At 37.9% G+C, this 18,178-nt stretch overlaps 1 protein-coding gene across 1 annotated transcript in view; it reads left to right on the top strand.

Moving 5' to 3' along the window:
* The window catches only part of DOCK4 (dedicator of cytokinesis 4), a 477,639-nt gene that overhangs the window by 383,813 nt on the left and 75,648 nt on the right, over positions 1–18,178 (top strand). Inside the window, exons 27-29 of the mRNA XM_011955954.1 lie at positions 3,331–3,406; positions 5,878–5,978; positions 6,400–6,458. Coding sequence (XP_011811344.1) covers positions 3,331–3,406; positions 5,878–5,978; positions 6,400–6,458 — 236 coding nt within the window. The remainder of the gene's footprint in view (positions 1–3,330; positions 3,407–5,877; positions 5,979–6,399; positions 6,459–18,178) is intronic.

Raw genomic sequence — 18,178 nt, 5'->3', positions numbered from 1 at the left:
AAATCTATAATTTTAAAATTGCATAAATATTGGACAATTAATGAAAGTCATCGTGTCCCTTTCTGTGGACATGTAATTATTCATTATTTTTACTTTTTATTTTGCAGTTTCAATTTGGTTGCATAACATTCTTTCAGGTCTCAATGTTTTCGAAAGTCCCTGAAAGGCTCACAGGCCCTATGCCCTGTGCCTCTTTCTGCCTAATGGTAAGGCAGCCCTGATAAGAGGGTGAGGTGTTCAATCTAGAAATAAGAACTGCAGGCCCCATACGAATCGTGCTAACATTCCAGAAGTCAGCAGAATGCTGAAGCAGAATTTGTGGGAATATTTCTGACTCCGGCCACTCCAGAGCTTTGCTCTTCATTGAGTGGCTGCAAACCAACAGCATTAGCGTCCGCTGGAACTTGTTAGAAATGCAAAATCTCCAGTCCCACTCCAGGGTTGCTGGATCATCTGCACTTTAACTAGATCACCAGTTACCTGTTAAAGTTTGAAAAGCACTGCTCTAAGGTAAAGCAGTGGTTCTCAGCTCTGGACCATAAGAATCACTTGGGAGTTTTGACAATCTTGATATTCTGATTGTAGCCCAGACCAATCAGAAGTCTCTGTCAATGTGACCCAGACATTGTATTTTAAAAGCTCCCAGGTGATTCTAGGGCCCAGGGCAGGTTGGGAGCCACTGTTCCATAGTAAGGCCACGAGGTTGCATGTTGTTTACCAGCAAGTGTACTTCAAAAAGCCACAAATATTTTTTGGTGTGTTTGGGATCCACCATGTAAATAACAATTTGGTAATCTTTGCCATGGAATAACCTCTCTCCCTTGGAAGATTGAGTTTGTTAACTCCTTTCTGCGACATTTGGCCTGACAGTCCAAATTCCAGATATGTCATGTTTCACTAACACCAGAGGTATTGTGTCTGAACATCAGTCTATGCTGAAACTGTGGGCCACCAGGTGATTTTTAATGTAAACCTCAGGTGTGGTGGGACTGTGTATATTTCTCCGTTGAGCATCAAAGCAGAAAGTTTGTGCTTATAACCATATGTTAAGGATACAGATTTTTCTTTTTTTTTTTTTTTTTTTTTTTTGAGACGGAGTCTCGCTTTGTCGCCCGGGCTGAGTGCAGTGGCGCAATCTCAGCTCACTGCAAGCTCCACCTCCCGGGTTCACGCCATTCTTCTGCCTCAACCTCAGCTGTGACTATAGGTGCCCGCCATCACGCCCAGCTAATTTTTTTTGTATTTTTAGTAGAGACGAGGTTTCATCGTGTTAGCCAGGATGGTCTTGATCTCCTGACCTCATGATCCGCCCACCTCGGCCTCCCAAAGTGCTGGGATTACTGGCATGATCTACCGTGCCCGGCCCAGATTTTTCTTCTTTACACTTAGAAGTCCAGTGATCTTGCTAGATGCTAGGCAAGAACAACTTCCTTGCCTGATAGCCTTTTATTTTCTGATGATTCAGCTTCAGTTTCATATAGTAAAACCTGAGTAAAATACTTTGGAACATTAATGATGTCTTCAGTTATCATTGATTTTTCCAGTGTCTATGGGAAATTGGCACATTATACCATCATTTGCAGGTGATGTTTATCTTTGATATGACTTTGTCTGATGATACCTGCCATTTAGGGGACTGAAGAAGCCATAAGACTTCTGAATCTCATAGGTTTTTCTTATACTTAAATTTAATAGTAAGATTCACTGAAAGGTGCATATGACATATATAAAATGCACACCCATGTAACAATGCCTGTTCATGGTAGAGCAGATTCCCATGAAATTGTGGTTTTGTTTCCTTTTCGTTACCTTGAACTTCCACATTTAACCATCAACTTACCCTTGTTAATGTTTCCCTACCCCACAAGAAAGCTATAATAGTGAGTTTCCCAGCAGATAACAATAATGAATATTTGTCTTTGAAAGTCTGTGTTTTTCTAATTAGTAAATATAATCTTTATTAGCAAGATAGCCAAGGTATGAAGTTGATCATGTATTTTGTTTTCTTTTGTTTTTTCATTTTACCTAGGGTGACATAAATACATCCTCCAATTCCAAATCCCATGAAGAGAACTGAGGCTTTATCATATCACACACTCATTGCACATGCATCTTAGAATTCTAAGGTCAAAAAAGTTTTAAATATCAACAATTTATATATTGGTCCTCAGTTTATAGCAGCTCAGGGAGTGGCTTATCTTGCTTTAGTATAATGTTGTATTAAACATTAAGTGAACCAATTGGAAATATATTCAACTTTAAATATTTATCTTCTGGTTATAAAAATTAGCAGATTTTGAACAAAATTGCAGAGCTCTAGAACTAACCACCAAATCCTTCTTTTTAAAATCTCCCCATTGAGCTACCTGTGTCTGTATTGGTCAGGCTTTTCCTGATTTCTCCGGCCCTGGAGATGACCCTTTCTCTGAATGTCTGTAGCACTCTGTTGGTTTCGCACAGCTTAGTACTGGGTTATAGACAATTTCACAGTCTATAATTGTTTCTTTAGTGGCAGTCTTGTCGCCCTTAAAGAGGGAATCTGCTTTCCATAGCTCTCCCATGCCCTCTAATACCTTGAACAGGGGAGAACAGAGAGAAGGCTAATAAATACTCAGTGTATTCTATTATTTTTTCCTATCCATTTTGTCTTTGGGCTCCATTTTTTCCTCTGTATTTTAAAAAGCATGACTTTCTTTTATGATAATCAAATATGGAATGTTGCCTATAATCCTAGCACTTGAGGAGGCCCAGACAGGAGAATAGCTTGAGGTCAGGAGTTCAAGACCAGCCTGGTCGACACAGTGAGACCCCGTCTCACAAAAACTGAAAAACCATTTGGCTGGACACAGCAGCAGGCACCTGTAGACCCAGCTACTTGGGAGGCTGAGGCAGGAGGATCACTTGAGCCCAGGAGTTCGAGGCTACAGTGAGCTGTGATCATGCCACTGCACTCCAGCCTGGGCAACAGAGCAAGACCCTGTCGCGAAAACAGAAAAATATGGAATGTTATGTTTGTAGTAATCACTTTGTTTTGTTTGGAAATTAACAAAAAAACATTACAAAACATCAAGGTAATAATATATTTCTGTCTGAGTCATATGAATTCATAGATCTTTTGTGTATCAGTTTACAAAGGACCTGACTTCAGTGATAGATTCCTTCCCCTTTTTTTGACCCATCGTCTTTTTTTTGCTTCAAATATGAATTATTTAATATTGCTCCAGATGCTTACTGAAGGTTTTATTTTATCTTAGTAGCTTTTTATTCTTGTATACTAAATGATTTTCACTAATACGAAGTTTTCACCTTGACATTTTTTTTTATCACTAGTGTTATTATTACAACAGTTCTGTACCTCTCAGATGCACTTCGTAAGAACTTCTTAAATGAAAACTTTGATTATAAGGTAAGCATTCATTTAGATGACTCTCCTGCTTGGGCTAGAAGAATCACATTGTATTATAGGAAATTACCTAACATTCTCTTGGGCCATGTTAGTTTTAACTGTGAGTAATATTAGAATAGTTTTCATTTTATTTGTGAACAAATGAAGGCTGTAATAATGCTTATCAACCTGGGAAATCATAGCGCTTAAAAGGAGATAGCTTTTTATTGTTACTATACATTTTAATTCTTGCTCTTTTCTGTATGATCCCTGTTTATGACAAAGGAGACTTAGAACATAGTGTTTTTTACTTTTTAGAAATGGAGTTTATATGAAGAAAACATATACAAAGTAGACCCTTTAGTTTCTTATCTCTCTGTCTTCCCATATTTTAGAATGAATTAATGAAAAGAAAAAATGAAACATTGGTAAGGTTGTTTAAGGCAGAACCCTCTGTGTATCTAGGATACAATGTGATATGCCTGGGTCCCTACAAATTCTTGATATACTATTTTTCAAAGAGCAAATGATAAACAGCAAAGATGAGCAGTGCCTATCTTGGCTTTCTTCCTGAATGGTGGTTCTTTGTTTTGGGCATCTTTGTTCTTCCTCTGTTCTTACATATTTCATATTAAACATTTTTATAAAATTTCCTTATTGGATAATAAGAAAATACAAAAAAGCACAAATACAATAAAAAGGAATTTTAATAGTTACATAATATTTGTCTACATCGTAGCTTATAATATATCAAAATCTCATATTTCATTCTAATAAATTACTCATTTTATGTACATTCTTATAAAACTTGGCATATATCCCTAATTATTTCTTTGGTTCTTTTTTTGTGTCTGGTGTTTTTGTTTTTTGAGGCAGAATCCTGCTCCGTTGCCCAGGCTGGAATGCAATGGCACGATATCGGCTCACTGCCACCTCCACCTCCCAGGTTCAGGAGATTCTCTTGCCTCAGCCTCCAGAATAGCTGGGATTACAGGCGCACACCACTATGCCCAGCTAATTTTTTTTTTATTTTTAGTAGAGATGGGGTTTTGCCATGTTTGCCAGGCTGGCCTTGAACTCCTGACCTCAGGTAATCTGCCTGCCTCAGCCTCCCAAAGTGCTGGGATTACAAGCATGAGCCACCGCACCCGGCCCTTAATTATTTCTTTAGACAAATCTTTATTAGTGGAATTGTTGAGTGAAAGGTTGTACCAATTACCTTTGATTGCCTCTTTTCCTGCAGCTAGACCAACACTAGATGAGATTTTTTTTCTGACACATAAAGAAAAAATCCTGTTTGCTTTAGTTTACATTTCTCATTAGTTATTACTTGTTGACTAGCTACTAGTTACTGATCAAATTTCATATTTTTGTGAATTGTTCTTGACTGTGTGTGTGTGTGTGTGTGTGTGTGTGTGTGTGTGTGTGTATGTGTGTGTGTTTTAGAAAGAATCTCTCTCTGTCGCCCAGGCTGGAGTGCAGTGGCACAATCTTGGCTCACTGCAGCCTCAGCCTCCAAGGTTGAAGCAATTCTTTGGCCTCAACCCATCGGGTAGCGGGGACTACAGAAGCATACCACTAGGCCCGGCTACTTTTTGTATTTTTAGTATAGGCGGGGTTTCACCATATTGGCCAGGCTGGTCTCGAGCTCCTGACCTTGTGATTCGCCCGCGTTGGCCTCCCAAATTGCTGGGATTACAGGCGTGAGCCACCGCACCTGGCCTGTTCTTGACTGTTATTCATTATTTTACTTAGGGTTTCACTATATTCTTTTTTATTTGTAAGAGCTCTTTATATATAACAGATACTGATTCTGTGTCATATGTCTCCTGGTTTGTTATTTGTCTTTAATTTTACATAGTGTCAGTGGAGAAGTGTGTTCCTTCCATTATGTCCTTTTTTTTGTTTTGCTAAGTTTATTTCAGGGAACTTTATTCAGATCTCTTTCTGATGCTGTTTTTTGGTATAAGAAAACTTAAAAGATTTGCCTGGGCAGGGAATTTTTATATAATGTCTGAATTTAAAGCAATTAGCATATCTGAAGAAGTGTATGCATTTTTTACAAGTTCTACGCTAAAAGGAGTTCCAAAAATGAACTCACACAGGAATAAAGAAATCCATCTTATACCTCATCATCTTGGAGATACTCAGACATATTACAAGAGAAGTCACACATCTACCTTTTAGGATATGCCAAAAAGCTCATGAAACCTGGAATACAGCTTTGGTGCAATATACACCTAGATAATAATAGTACTTATTTATTTAGTTACTTCTTTGTTTTAGAAAATTTCAAGCATATGTACAAATAGAATAGTATAATGAACCCCCATGATGTACCCATATCTGGCTTCATCTGTTATCAACTCATGGTCAGTCTTACTTCAACTATACCCTCAACCACTTTTGAAGCAAATCCAAAATACTATGTCACTTCACCTGTCAATATGCTTGTAACACCATAGTATTGAAATATCTTGTTCTTGTTTTAGATCTGGGATTCCTACTTTTACCTCGCAGTCATTTTTATAAACCAGTTGTGTCTGCAGTTGGAGATGTTCACACCTTCCAAGAAGAAAAAGGTGTTAGAAAAGTAAGTATCAATGTATAATCAGGTGAGAAATGTTGCCTCTTAAAGAATATTTAGTTCAAATGATTCATAAATTAGAATGCCCATAACTGGAAATCACACAGTGAAGAACCGGTGACCAGGGGGTCAAGAAGCAGCCTTTTCTTAACGTTTTAATATTTCAAACATGTTTACACATTGTTTTGACCTGGCTCTTTCAGGATTCAAAATGTCTATAGATGCAAAAAATTATGAAACAGATCTGTTTTACTAAAAGGTTTACATGAGGATTTGACTTAGAGGCATCGTGACATGTATATTAAACATCTTTAATTAAAAACTCCTTGCCTTTTAATTCAGAATGATAGATTGTATCCTAAAGACACACAAATACTTCTTTGTTCTGGAGGTGTTGTATCAGGTTTGGTTTTTTGTTCTATTTCAGGTATGGTGACATGCGGGTAACAATGGGTTGTGAAATTTTCAGCATGTGGCAAAACCTGGGTAAGTGAGGAAAAGAGAAGCCACATCTACTGTACAGTTCCTCGCTGTACCTTGAAGTGTACAAATGAAGAAAAGCAATTTACCAGTGACACCATTTGAAACCGAATGTCTAAATCAATAAATATCTATAGAAAGTAATTGACACTTTGGCATTGAATAAGGTTACAACAAATTCTTTAAATTGGTCTCTAAGAAAAGTCACCTTACCTTTGTATGTTTCATTATTAATTAATGATAAACTTTATAATCTAACATTGCTCCAACATTACACATATTTCCAGCGATGAGGTAACCTTTCAGAATTTGGAACTGTAACAACTCAAAATTTCTAGAACTCTGAGTTGAAGCTATGAATCATAATAAATTTAGGTTAAACTTCATGAAATGTTGACTTGAACGTCACTACTCTTAAAAACTTGAAAACATTGTCCTATATTATAAAGAGTATAGCCAAAGGATTTTAAAAGCATCTGCAGTTGCTAAGAAACTGTTGGATCCAATTTTGTTAATCTGCCATAGCAGATAGAGTATATTATCTCAGAAAATTGATGGCACCGATCTGGTCGCATAGAAAATAATAATATTTGGAAAACAAATTGTTTTAAAATTCATTGGCATAAGGTCCCTTTCTAGAGATCTGTAACTTATTTCATTTGGTATGTTAACTATGCAAGTTTTTAGTATTCATTTACTATTACTGCATCTTAATGCTTCTCTTGTATTTATTAAAGAGATTGACCTATTTGAGTTGAATATGTAATGACCTGAAAGTATCTTTTCTCTTCTGCTCATCCAAGCACAGCTTGGAGATGGAAGGATTTATTTTCTGTGAATGAAAATAGAACCATTATTGTTTTACTTCCACTCATGTTACAGACAGATTTTTGAGCTGAATCATTACAGGGTGATTTTTTTTAAATAGGGTATGTTTATTCCTCAAATATACATAGCAACTTGAGGGACTTTGGTATATATAATTAAGCCCAGTGTTCAATGCTTGCTGGTGATTTCAGGAAAAAGAAAAAAAAAAAAAATGAAGCCGGGAGCAATGGCCCATGCCTGTAATCCCAGCACTTTGGGAGGCTGGAGCAGGCAGATCACTTGAGGTCAGGAGTTTGAGACTAGCCTGGCCAACATGGTGAAACACTGTCTTTAATAAAAATACAAAAATTAGCCAGGTGTGGTGGTGGGCATCTGTAATCTCAGCTACTTGGGAGGTTGAGGCAGGAGAATCACTTGAACCTGGGAGGTGGAGGTTGCAGTGAACCAAGACTGCACCACTGCACTCCATCCTGGGTGACAGAGTGAGACTGACAAAAAAATAAAAGAGTTATCATCTTGAAAACAACCTTCAACTATGTAAGGCCAGCCAGAAGATATCATGGTCTGTCTTTAGTTGCAGCTCAAAAATAGTTTTCTTATTTGGAGACTGCTCTTCTTAGTCTTCAGGTTTTTCAGGTTTCATTCATTCTTTGTGTCCTTGTTTTTTCTAAAGAAGGTCAAGGCCCTTGTAGTGTCCATATTGCATTCGACATTAATTTAGCAAGATGTTTTTGAAAGAATGCTGCATTGAATCTGTTTGAATGCACTTGTGGTTGTGTAAGCTCTTTTCTGGGCTCAAATCATGAGAGCAGGACAGATTCTGTTGAGTTACAGGAATGTTAAGAAACATGACCAGTTCCTGTTCCAGATGCATCTCAGCATTGCCATCGATGGTTATTTCCACATAAACCTGTATCCAAACCATAATAGCTATGCATTTAGTCCCATGACCCTTAGGCTGCTAAGTAAAGCTATCACATGTAATCTCCCTAAATATGTATACTTCATAAACTTTTATCCTCTATTTTGTCTTTCTTCTAAAATGAAACTATTTCTGCCTCTCTGGTTTTTATGTTAAATTACTTCTCTGTTTTTCTCAGAGATCTAGAGAATATGGAAAATTTCTGGAGCATATCAGTCCCTATAATGCAGTATTTTGTTATAATGTAGCATCAGCATCCTTGGAAGCTTGTAAGAAATGCAAAATCTCTCACTCCACCTTAGACCTACTGAAACACAATCTCTAGAATTGGGGCACAGCAGTCTGTTTTAGCAAGTTCTCCAAGTGATTCTTATGTACTTAGCTAAAAACTGAAAAGCACTGCTTTAGTTTATCCTCTTTCTTTGTTGTTACAGCCCTAAAGACTTAGCTCTAGCACAATCTTAAGACTCTTTTAGAAAAGGCTCCTCCTTTATACTCAACTTACAGATTCCCAGCATGACATGGTTCAAGCGTAGGGTCAGTGTAAATTTTCATTTCATTCCTTGGTTACTGCATTATTTCCCAAGAGTTGTGTCTAGACTTTTCAAAGACTTCCCAAATATTAGGTGAATTTTAAGGTTTGTTGCTGTTGTGTAATAGCTAGAATTGGAAAATATTCAGAAATGTTAAAGCCTCCCTTCCAGCATGTATTTTTATAAAATGAGGAGAAGAATAAGTATTCAGAGTGATATTTTGATACCCCTTATAGGCCTTAGATCAGCTTGTTACTTAGGAATATCAAAATACATTAGTTATCATTTGGTTTACTTATAAATATGTCATGTTGAGAATTTGAATGCTATAAGAGAATTTATTCAGGTAATTATAAACTTGCCATGTTTTAATGTAACAGTCCAATAAATTCAATTTGACTAAGTTTATGAAGCACTGGATATATGCAAGTATTTTGGAGGACGTAAGAAAAAATGGTCCACACCTATTAAAATCTTATATTTTAAAATTTTGTCCAGTTTAGTTGGAACTATGAGAAAGCTTGACAAAGACAACATCATCATGTTTTAGTAAAGCTAGTAAGCTTTTATGATTTCATATGTCAAGATCCTCAATATTTTTAATAGATACAAAATGTACTAACTTTTAGAAAATAAGATGAAAGGAGGAAATGCCCAAGGTCTCTTAATGTACTTTTATCCACTTGAAACTATCTAGTTGGTCTAATTTAGAAATACACATTTTACTGGATAATACTTTTAAATCAGATTTGGTCATTGATGTTTACCTCTGAAGTGTTGAAATTCTCATATGCTGGAAACGTTGTTTTCTTCCATTCCACTGAGGACAGGAAGGGGAAAGACACATGTAATTCAGTGGCTTGTCTGCTTTTAAACTTAAAGCTGTAGGATTTTGAAATCTGGTCGTTATATCCCTTAGCAACCTGTGAGCAATTTTTCAACCCTGTGAGACCTAGAACTGCTTACGTTTACAGTGTTATTTTTAACCATAAATCATCTAATAGACATTTAGTTGTGTGTGCTTGACATATTTTATAATTCTAAAATTATATAACAACTTATCTGTAGTATTAAATGTGCTTTTATAATGATTATTTACATAAAGACAGTTTAACCTTTGTTCTGAATAAGTAAATATTTGGATCCTTTAGTATATTTGTAGTTCACACAACTGGAGGAGGCGAGTTCTAACTTCTCTTCTGCTGTCCCCTCAGTCTTGGAGTTTTTGCAAGCAGAGCCATGAGCATCCATTTTTACGTCTACCAGAATGAATCCATGGCTGTGTTAGTTTGTGCTTCAGCCCTAGTTCTATGAGGTCTGGTTGGGAACATAGAAATAAAATCAAAAGGTTTTGTTGTCTAAAGGCAACAAATAGTCCTCCACAGGTCAACAAAGCAGGGCTTCTCTTCTTTGCTTGTGAGATAGCAGTGGATCCTGGCGACAGAAAGGCTTTGAGCTCTTGCCTGGAACCTTAAGTCATGCTGCCTGTCTCCAGTGCATACTACAGAGCACTGAACACATCATCCTCCTCATATAATTAATGTTTAGTTTTAAAGTATTTTTAAATTGTGGTAAAATACACAAAACATCTTGGCCGGGTGCAGTGGCTCACACTGTAATCCCGGCATTTTGGGTGGCTGAGGTGGGTGGATCACGTGAGGTCAGGAGTTCGAGACCAGCCTGGCAAACATGGCAAAACCCCATCTCTGCTAAAAATATAAAAATATAAAAATTAGCCGGGTATGGTAGCATATGCCTGTAATCCTAGCTACTCGGGAGGCTGAGGCAGGAGAATCGCTTGAATCTGGGAGGCAGAGGTTGCAGTGATCCAGGATCACGCCATTGCACTCCAGCATGGGGGACTCAAAAAAAATAAAAATAAATAAAAATAAATGTACATTGTAACTACACAGGGCACAGCTCAGTGATATTACGTATATTCATACTTCAATGCAACCATCACCACCATCCATCTCTAGAACTCTTTTCATCTTGTAAAGCTGAAACTCTATACCCAATAAACAGTAACTTCTCATTCCCCTGTTTCCCCAGCCCCTGGTACTAACATTCTACTTCCTGTCTCTATGAATTTAACTACTATAGGTACTTCACATAATTGGAATCATACAGAATTTATCTTTTTGTAACTGGCTTATTTTGCTTAACAGATTGTCCTCAAGATTCATTCATGTTGTAATGTATCGAAATTTTCCTTTTTAAGGCCGAATAATATTCTATTGTATGCATATACCACATTTGCTTTATTCATTCATTCGTCAGTGGACATTTGGGTTGCTTCTGCCTTTTGTCTATTGTGAATAGTGCTGCTATGAACATGGGCATATAAAATATCTCTGAGATCTGGCTTTCAGTTCTTTTGGGTATATAGCCAGAAGTGGAATTGCTGCATCATGTGGTAATTCTATTGTTAATTTTTTGAGGAACTGTTCTCCACAGCTGCTGTAACATTTTACATTCTCACCAACAGAGCACACACATTCTAGTTTCTCCATTTTCTCTCCAGCGTTTGTTATTTCCTGGTTTCTTGACAGTAGTCATCCTCGTGGGTATGAGGCAGTATCTCATTTGCAGTTTTGGTAAAATAATGTATTTTTGGAGCATCAAAGCCAACTAGTGTTAAGTAAACACCTTTTCTTAAATATGGTATTCCTCAGCGTTTTCATTTTCGAAGTTAAAGGACTAAAAAATGTTCTATCAAGAGCCGTGGTGGAGGAAGGCATATATTTTCCCCCAAAACTTTACCCATCTCTACCCCTACTTGCAAGAATAGAGAAAAAGGTTAGTCTTTACTACTATGTTCCAGCGTTGGCTTTTATCTTTCTTCAAGGTTAAGTTTTTCTTTCTATTTTTAGATGAACTAACATTCTTACTAAATATAAAGTGAGCTCTTTGTTCCACATTTGCAAACACAGCATCTTGTAACTGCTGTAGAAAAAAAAAATCAATACTTCCCTAGCAGGCTGTTCTGTGTACTTAAATATAAAACTCCAACAGCCCAAGTAGCAGGTGCCCTAAATACTTCAAAATAAGACCATGTGGCCGACAATTAGAGATAGAGAAAGTGTACTAAATCTATGGTGTAAAAAGAAGTCATTTAAATGAAGTTTATTTTGCTGTTGCTGTACATAGCTCAAAATTGCTTTGCTGGTTCTGTAGGAATTAAATTTTCTGTGGTTGGAGAGCCTGTTCAGGTTTGCAGATTCCATGTTCCCAAAGTATGTTTTCAGCAAATAAGCTATTCTCATGCATTCCTGCACAGTGACTTAAATGTAGGTGTGGCTTCTCTGACCTTCTTACTGTCAATGGAAAAATCAGGCTACAGAATGTAGTATATGGACTTTGTTTGAATTGTTATTGAAAGAAACCAGCTATACATGACATGTTTTAAGACCATCAGAGGAAATTGTAATATAGGCTGGGTTTTAAATTAATTCAAGGAATTATTATTTGTTTTTGTTAGGTGTGATAAAGGCATTCTGATTCTATATTTGTAAAATGTCCTATCTGTTTAAGATGCTTACTGATGTGTGTACAAGTAGACTGATACAATGTCTCAGGCCTGCTTTAAAGTACTCTAGAAAAAGAAATAGTTGAGGTATTAGGTAAAATGGGAAGGACAAGAGTCTTGATAATTATTGAAGCTAGGTGATGGACGTATGGAGTTTTTTTTTTTTAATTTTTTTTTTTTTACTATTTTCTGTGATTTTGTGTGCATTTGAAATTTTTCATATTAAAAAAATTTAAAGAAGAAAATTTGTAAAATATCATAAGTGGAAGAGATTTTTTAAATGAGATTCAAAAGTACTCAAGTAAGTGCATGCTAATATGGTCTTCATTAGAGAGGCCAAGGGATGCCAGGCGCCGGAAAGACTAAAGACCAAGATAGTAACATAGAAGCTCTGAATCTCATCTCCAACTCAGGCATGGGAGAACTATTTGGGCTGGCAGGAAATTCAGTTTCATTTTGTATTCCCTCTCTCTTCCATCCTCCTTTTTTCACACACACCCAAAAGCTGTGCAAGGGTTTATCAGACAGAGTCAAGGCAGCAGAGAGAGCATAGCTGGGGCTCTGCTGGGGCGCAGCCTCTGTGACTGGACTTTGAGCCCCAGCAGCCATCTCCTGGAGCAGGGTTGTGGAACAAATGCAAGACCTGTTAATCTCAGAATTTGTGAGCCTTTGCCCTAACAGAAATTTTCTTCCCCCTTTTTTCTTTCCCCCAACTCAATTTCCAGAACATCTTGATAAGCTGTTTAGTGGGTTTAGGCTTTTTAAAATGACAGTAAGAGTGATTGAGTTCAGGTTGCATGGGTTTTCTACCCTGACAAAAATAACTGAGGGAAGGAATTGCAAATGCTAGCTGCTAGTTACTGGCTGGAATTGTATATGTTGATAGAATGAGGAAAATATAGGGAGAGCTATGAATTTATATTTCAGTGAGTTTGTCAGCCTTGAAAGTATTTATTCTGGCTGGGCACTGTGGCTCACGCCTGTAATCCCAGCACTTTGGGAGGCCAAGGCGGGCAGATCACAAGGTCAGGAGATCAAGACCATCTTGGCTAACACGGTGAAACCCCATCTCTACTAAAAATAAAAAAAATAAAAAAATAAAAAATTAGCCAGGTGTGGCGGTGGGCGCCTGTAGTCCCAGCTACTGAGGAAGCTGAGGCAGGAGAATGGCATGAACCGAGGAGGCGGAGCTTGCAGTGAGCTGAGATTGCGCCACTACACTCCAGCCTGGGCAAAAGAGCGAGGCTCCGTCTCAAAAAAAAAAGGATTCTATTGGGCAGTAAATATACAATTAGATTAATAAAAAAGTTTCTTTTGAGGTGTTCCTGCTCTGATGAAACCTAAGCAGTCCTTTGGGAAAGACAAAGGAATATCTAGGTCAAAAATAAAGGTAGGAATGCAAAAGGAGTTATGAGCCACATTTCTTCCTCACACATAATAGGTATGAATAAGTAATTTAGAGATAGTGATGATACGGCCCTGATGAATGGAAGAACACCAGGGTTTTTGGTCTTGCACCGATTTAGATAAAAGGACACACACACATGTGGAGTGGTTTTAAGGAGCGAAAAGTTTAATAGGCAAGAAAGAAGAAAACAGCTCCCTTGTACAGAGACAGAGGTGGGGGGGGGCTTGAAACAAAGACTGCGTGAGCAACGGAAAAATGGTCAGTTATATCAGAGGCTGGAAGAGGCGATGTTTGATTTGCATGGGCCCAGGGGATTGGTTTGACCAGGTGTGTCATTCACATAGCCCGCAAAAAACCTGGCCCTCCCACCTTAGTCCTTTAATATGCAAATGTGGGTCGCCATGATGTTCTGAACACGTGGTGTTATCCGGAGGTGGCCATGACACTTGGCACAGGTGGTGACAAGGAGAAAGCAGGAATCGCCATGTTGGCCATGTGAGATGGACCTAGTTTTTAATTGCTGGTATTCGCATATTGGAGTTTGCCAGCCTGGCTCTTTAGCCGCCTTTTCTGTTAGAGAAGAAAAGTTTCGGGCGGTTGCTTTTTATTGCAGGAAAATTTTCACCAAGAACCTTTACCCCTGCTATCTGCCTAAAAGTTATTTCTTAATAACTCCTGTATTATTCCCCCTTTAAAGAGAAGTAAACCTAACTGCTGTTAGGGGATGTTGGATGACGATTCTTTCTGGCTACTTCCTGTTGAAAAGGGGTGTCATGTGGGGAACAGGAATTGGGCCTTCTCCTGAGGTTGATTTAAGGGTTTTTGGAAGAATAGCGTGTCTGTGTTTGGCTTTGTTTGCAGCATTGTCTGGAGTTTAGTTACCTTTAGGCAAAAAAAGATTAATTTTCAAAGAAGATTTAAAATACAGGGTTAGAATATGAGCATTAAGATTACCACCATTAGTGGGGGTCCTATAGACCATAACTGACAGTAGAGTTTGACACTTGTTTGTTACATCAATGGATTGCAGTACCGTTTTGCCTTTACTAGATGTGCTGTACATTACCAGAAACATTAATATAAAAGGAACATTTTTCTTGAGGAAGAGCATGTGTTTCCCCCTTGACTTGCCATTAGAGAGTAATTTTAGGCTTAGGCTATTTTTGTACCTTGCAATATGATTGGGAGAGATATGTTATTGGGTGGCTAAAATAATTTTAGCATTAATTTGACAATTTCTTTTCTTTATTTTTAATAACTTCCACAGACTCTACAACATACTTAAACTTTCTGACTTGTTCTAAACATCCTTCCTTCAAATAACCAGTTGTGTTTTTTTTTAGGACAAGTATTTACCATAAAAATCTTTCCTTGTATAAAATCTTTTTTTAATAACCTTAAAGGTTATTAAAAAACCTAGCTTAAAGTGTATTGTATTATCAACCTTTAGTAAAAAGCCCTATTAAACTTAGTGACAGTAAAACTTGTATACTTACTTTTTATCCCTAACTATAACTTTTGCTATAAGCAAAACAACCTTGAGTAAATCTTTCCTGCAATTATTAATCCTGTTATAAAGATGATAATCAGGCAAAATATTACAGCAATTAGAATTTTTCAACCAAAATTCCACATTGTGGGTGACACAGTGTATAGTTTTAGTGCAAATAGTAGCAGGACGATAACAGTTCCCATAAGAGTGGCATAGTAAATAATTTCCATTTAAAATTATTTCTTTACTTGCCAAGATATAATCTCCTTCGTGGATTTATAAAGTTACAAATGCAATCCCATGTATAATTAAAATTTGCTTGCAAATATGAGTTAAAAAGAAGTTTTAATATTTGGTGGTGAACTTTGAGAGGAAAGGTTAGGTAGGAGTGGGATTAAGATGAATAGCCCTTACTTAGTTGCTTGTTTTTTTATGAGTTTTAGCTTAAGATTTTCTATTTCTTCACACTGATGTTTAGGACATTCCTCTGGGCTGTCAGGGGTTGCTCCCTTAGCTTTTTAGGCTTTGACTTGAGTGTGATGTATCCAGAAGTTGATTTCTGTAACTTATTGCCGAAGGGATTGAGAGAAGAACAGCATAGGGCCCTTTCCAGCTTGGCTTATGGAAGGAGAGAGAGATGAGAGTTTTTGCTAATACTAAATGTCTTGGGTTGAATAAAGATGGCTCTATTTTCTGGGGTTAGGCTTCTGCTAGTTGTGTCAATTTTTGTTGGAAGTAATAGAGAAGTTATATGCTTGACCAATTTAGAGGTTTTCTGCCTGAAAACAATATCTGAGCACATTAATAAGTTTTATCCTTTCCCAAGTGAAAAGATTGGTGAAGGATTTTAAGAACTTTCCATTGGCTGGAGACTGACAAATGGAGTTTGCCATTATTTGACCATAGAAATCTGAGGGCTGGAAAGTATGCCCTTGAGAAGTGGCCTATTTTATTTCTATAGGGAATACTGAAGTTTAATTTCTTTTATGGAGCCTTCCTAGATTAGAAGAGGTTTGAAGCATGTTGATGCCTTGAGGCTTCCTTGCCTTTGACCTAGCTGCCTGATTAGTCAATTTATTTCCTTTGGCTACTTCACTTGTTTCTTTTTGATGTCCCCTACAATGCATTCTTGCTATTTCTTGTGGAAGAAAAACTGAGGATAATAACCTAATGATTTTCTGGTGATATTTTATAGGAGAGTCATTAGTGGTAAGAGGATATCTTTCCTTTCAAATGGCAACATGAGCATGGAAAATTAGGAAAGCATACTTGGAGTTAGTATAAATGGTTAGCTACCTTTCCTTTGCTTAATTCAAGTGCTCTTGTAAGAACTATCAGCTTAGTGAATTTAGCACTGTGCCTGGGGAGAGACATTATTTAGAGTGACTACTGCTTATCCTCCCTTACGTATTTCTTGTTTTACTGGCTGTTAGCTAAGAGTTTTCCCTAGAGGACAGTAATTCTGCCACATTATGTGGGGTATAAACAGTTAAATTATTTCCTAGGGTTAACTTGGAGGCTTTTTTGACTATTATGACAATGGCTTGGAAGCATGTGTATGTAATAGGTCCTCCTAACTGCAACTAAGATTGAGAAAAATATTGGATTAGAGTTTTTCCTGAGATACCCCTTATGGTCTTGCTATGAGAAGAGGGGAGGCCTGGTTTAGAGAGGAGAAAAGAAAGAGACTGGCTTTAATGTTTAGAAGGAGGTTTACTTTCCTTGCTTTAATTATCAGAATTACTCAGAGCTCTCGTGCTATAATGGCAGTTTGAGCCGCTGGAGCCAGGGCTTGAGCCCTAGGACGCATCAGTCCTGCTGGACCATCTGTGAGACTGGTCCTGAACCCAGTGACCTCCACCTCTGGGGGCAGTTCTGTCTCCAGTGGTCTCCACCACAGAGCTGGATAGGGTTGAGATGGTTTTTTCTTGCTGCCTGGGCATTCCTTTTAAAAATGCCCTGGCCTGCCACACTAATAGCAACTAGCAGATACACTTCGGGGATCCTGGACTTAGCAAGCCTGGAAAGCTGCTGCTAGAGCCTTTGTCCTTCTCTTGAGCTTTTTCCTTTTCCTTTGGGCCTCCTGGTCCCTATTATGAAAGACCAAAGTAGCCACCGTTAGGAGGCTTTCTGAGGTGCTGTTTGGTCCCATAGCTTGCTTTTGTAGTTTCCTTTTAATATTGGGAGCTGCCTGTGTAATAAACTTGTTTTTTTAGAACGAGCCATCCCTTGACTGAATTGGGGTTAAGGAGTTGTATTCTATTAGTGCCTTTCTCAGCCTTTTCATAAAGGCTACAGGATTCTTTTTTTTTTTTTCTGAGACAGAGTCTCGCTTTGTCTCCCAGGCTGGAGTGCAGTGACCGGATCTCGGCTCACTGCAAGCTCCGCCTCCCGGGTTTACGCCATTCTCCTGCCTCAGCCTCCCGAGTAGCTGGGACTACAGGCGCCCGCCACCTCTCCCGGCTAGTTTTTTGTATTTTTTAGTAGAGACGGGGTTTCACCGTGTTAGCCAGGATGGTCTTGATCTCCTGACCTCGTGATCTGCCCGTCTCGGCCTCCCAAAGTGCTGGGATTACAGGCTTGAGCCACCGCGCCTGGCCAGCTACAGGATTCTTATCTGTCTTGTGGTCTATTATAGACAGTTTAGAGTAATTAAGAGGTTTGGCCCTGGTTTTGCACAGGCCTTCTAAAATGCATATTAAAAAGTACTTTCTTTTTTTCATTTATTTCCTGAGTTGTTGGGATTTCAATCAGAAGTGTTTACTGGAACTGCTTCCCTCCCAATTGGGAATGGTGTTTCTACAATTTTTTTGCTTTCCTTATTTGTTTTCTTCCCTTTTGTGATATTATGGGAAATATATTGCTCACCTCTGAAATTGAGCTGCTTACTTTTTAGCTACCATTAGGTTCCAGTTTAGGAGCAATATAACATCCTTCCTTGTGAGGTGAAATACTTGAGTTAAATTTTGGAAAACTTCTGTATACCTATTAGGGTCTTTGGAAAATCAGCCTAA

Source organism: Colobus angolensis, unplaced genomic scaffold (assembly GCF_000951035.1).
Source record: "Colobus angolensis palliatus isolate OR3802 unplaced genomic scaffold, Cang.pa_1.0 Scaffold403, whole genome shotgun sequence".
NCBI lineage: Eukaryota > Metazoa > Chordata > Mammalia > Primates > Cercopithecidae > Colobus > Colobus angolensis.
The sequence above is the reverse complement of the archived record's forward strand: the minus strand, read 5'-3'. Positions and strand labels throughout refer to the sequence as shown.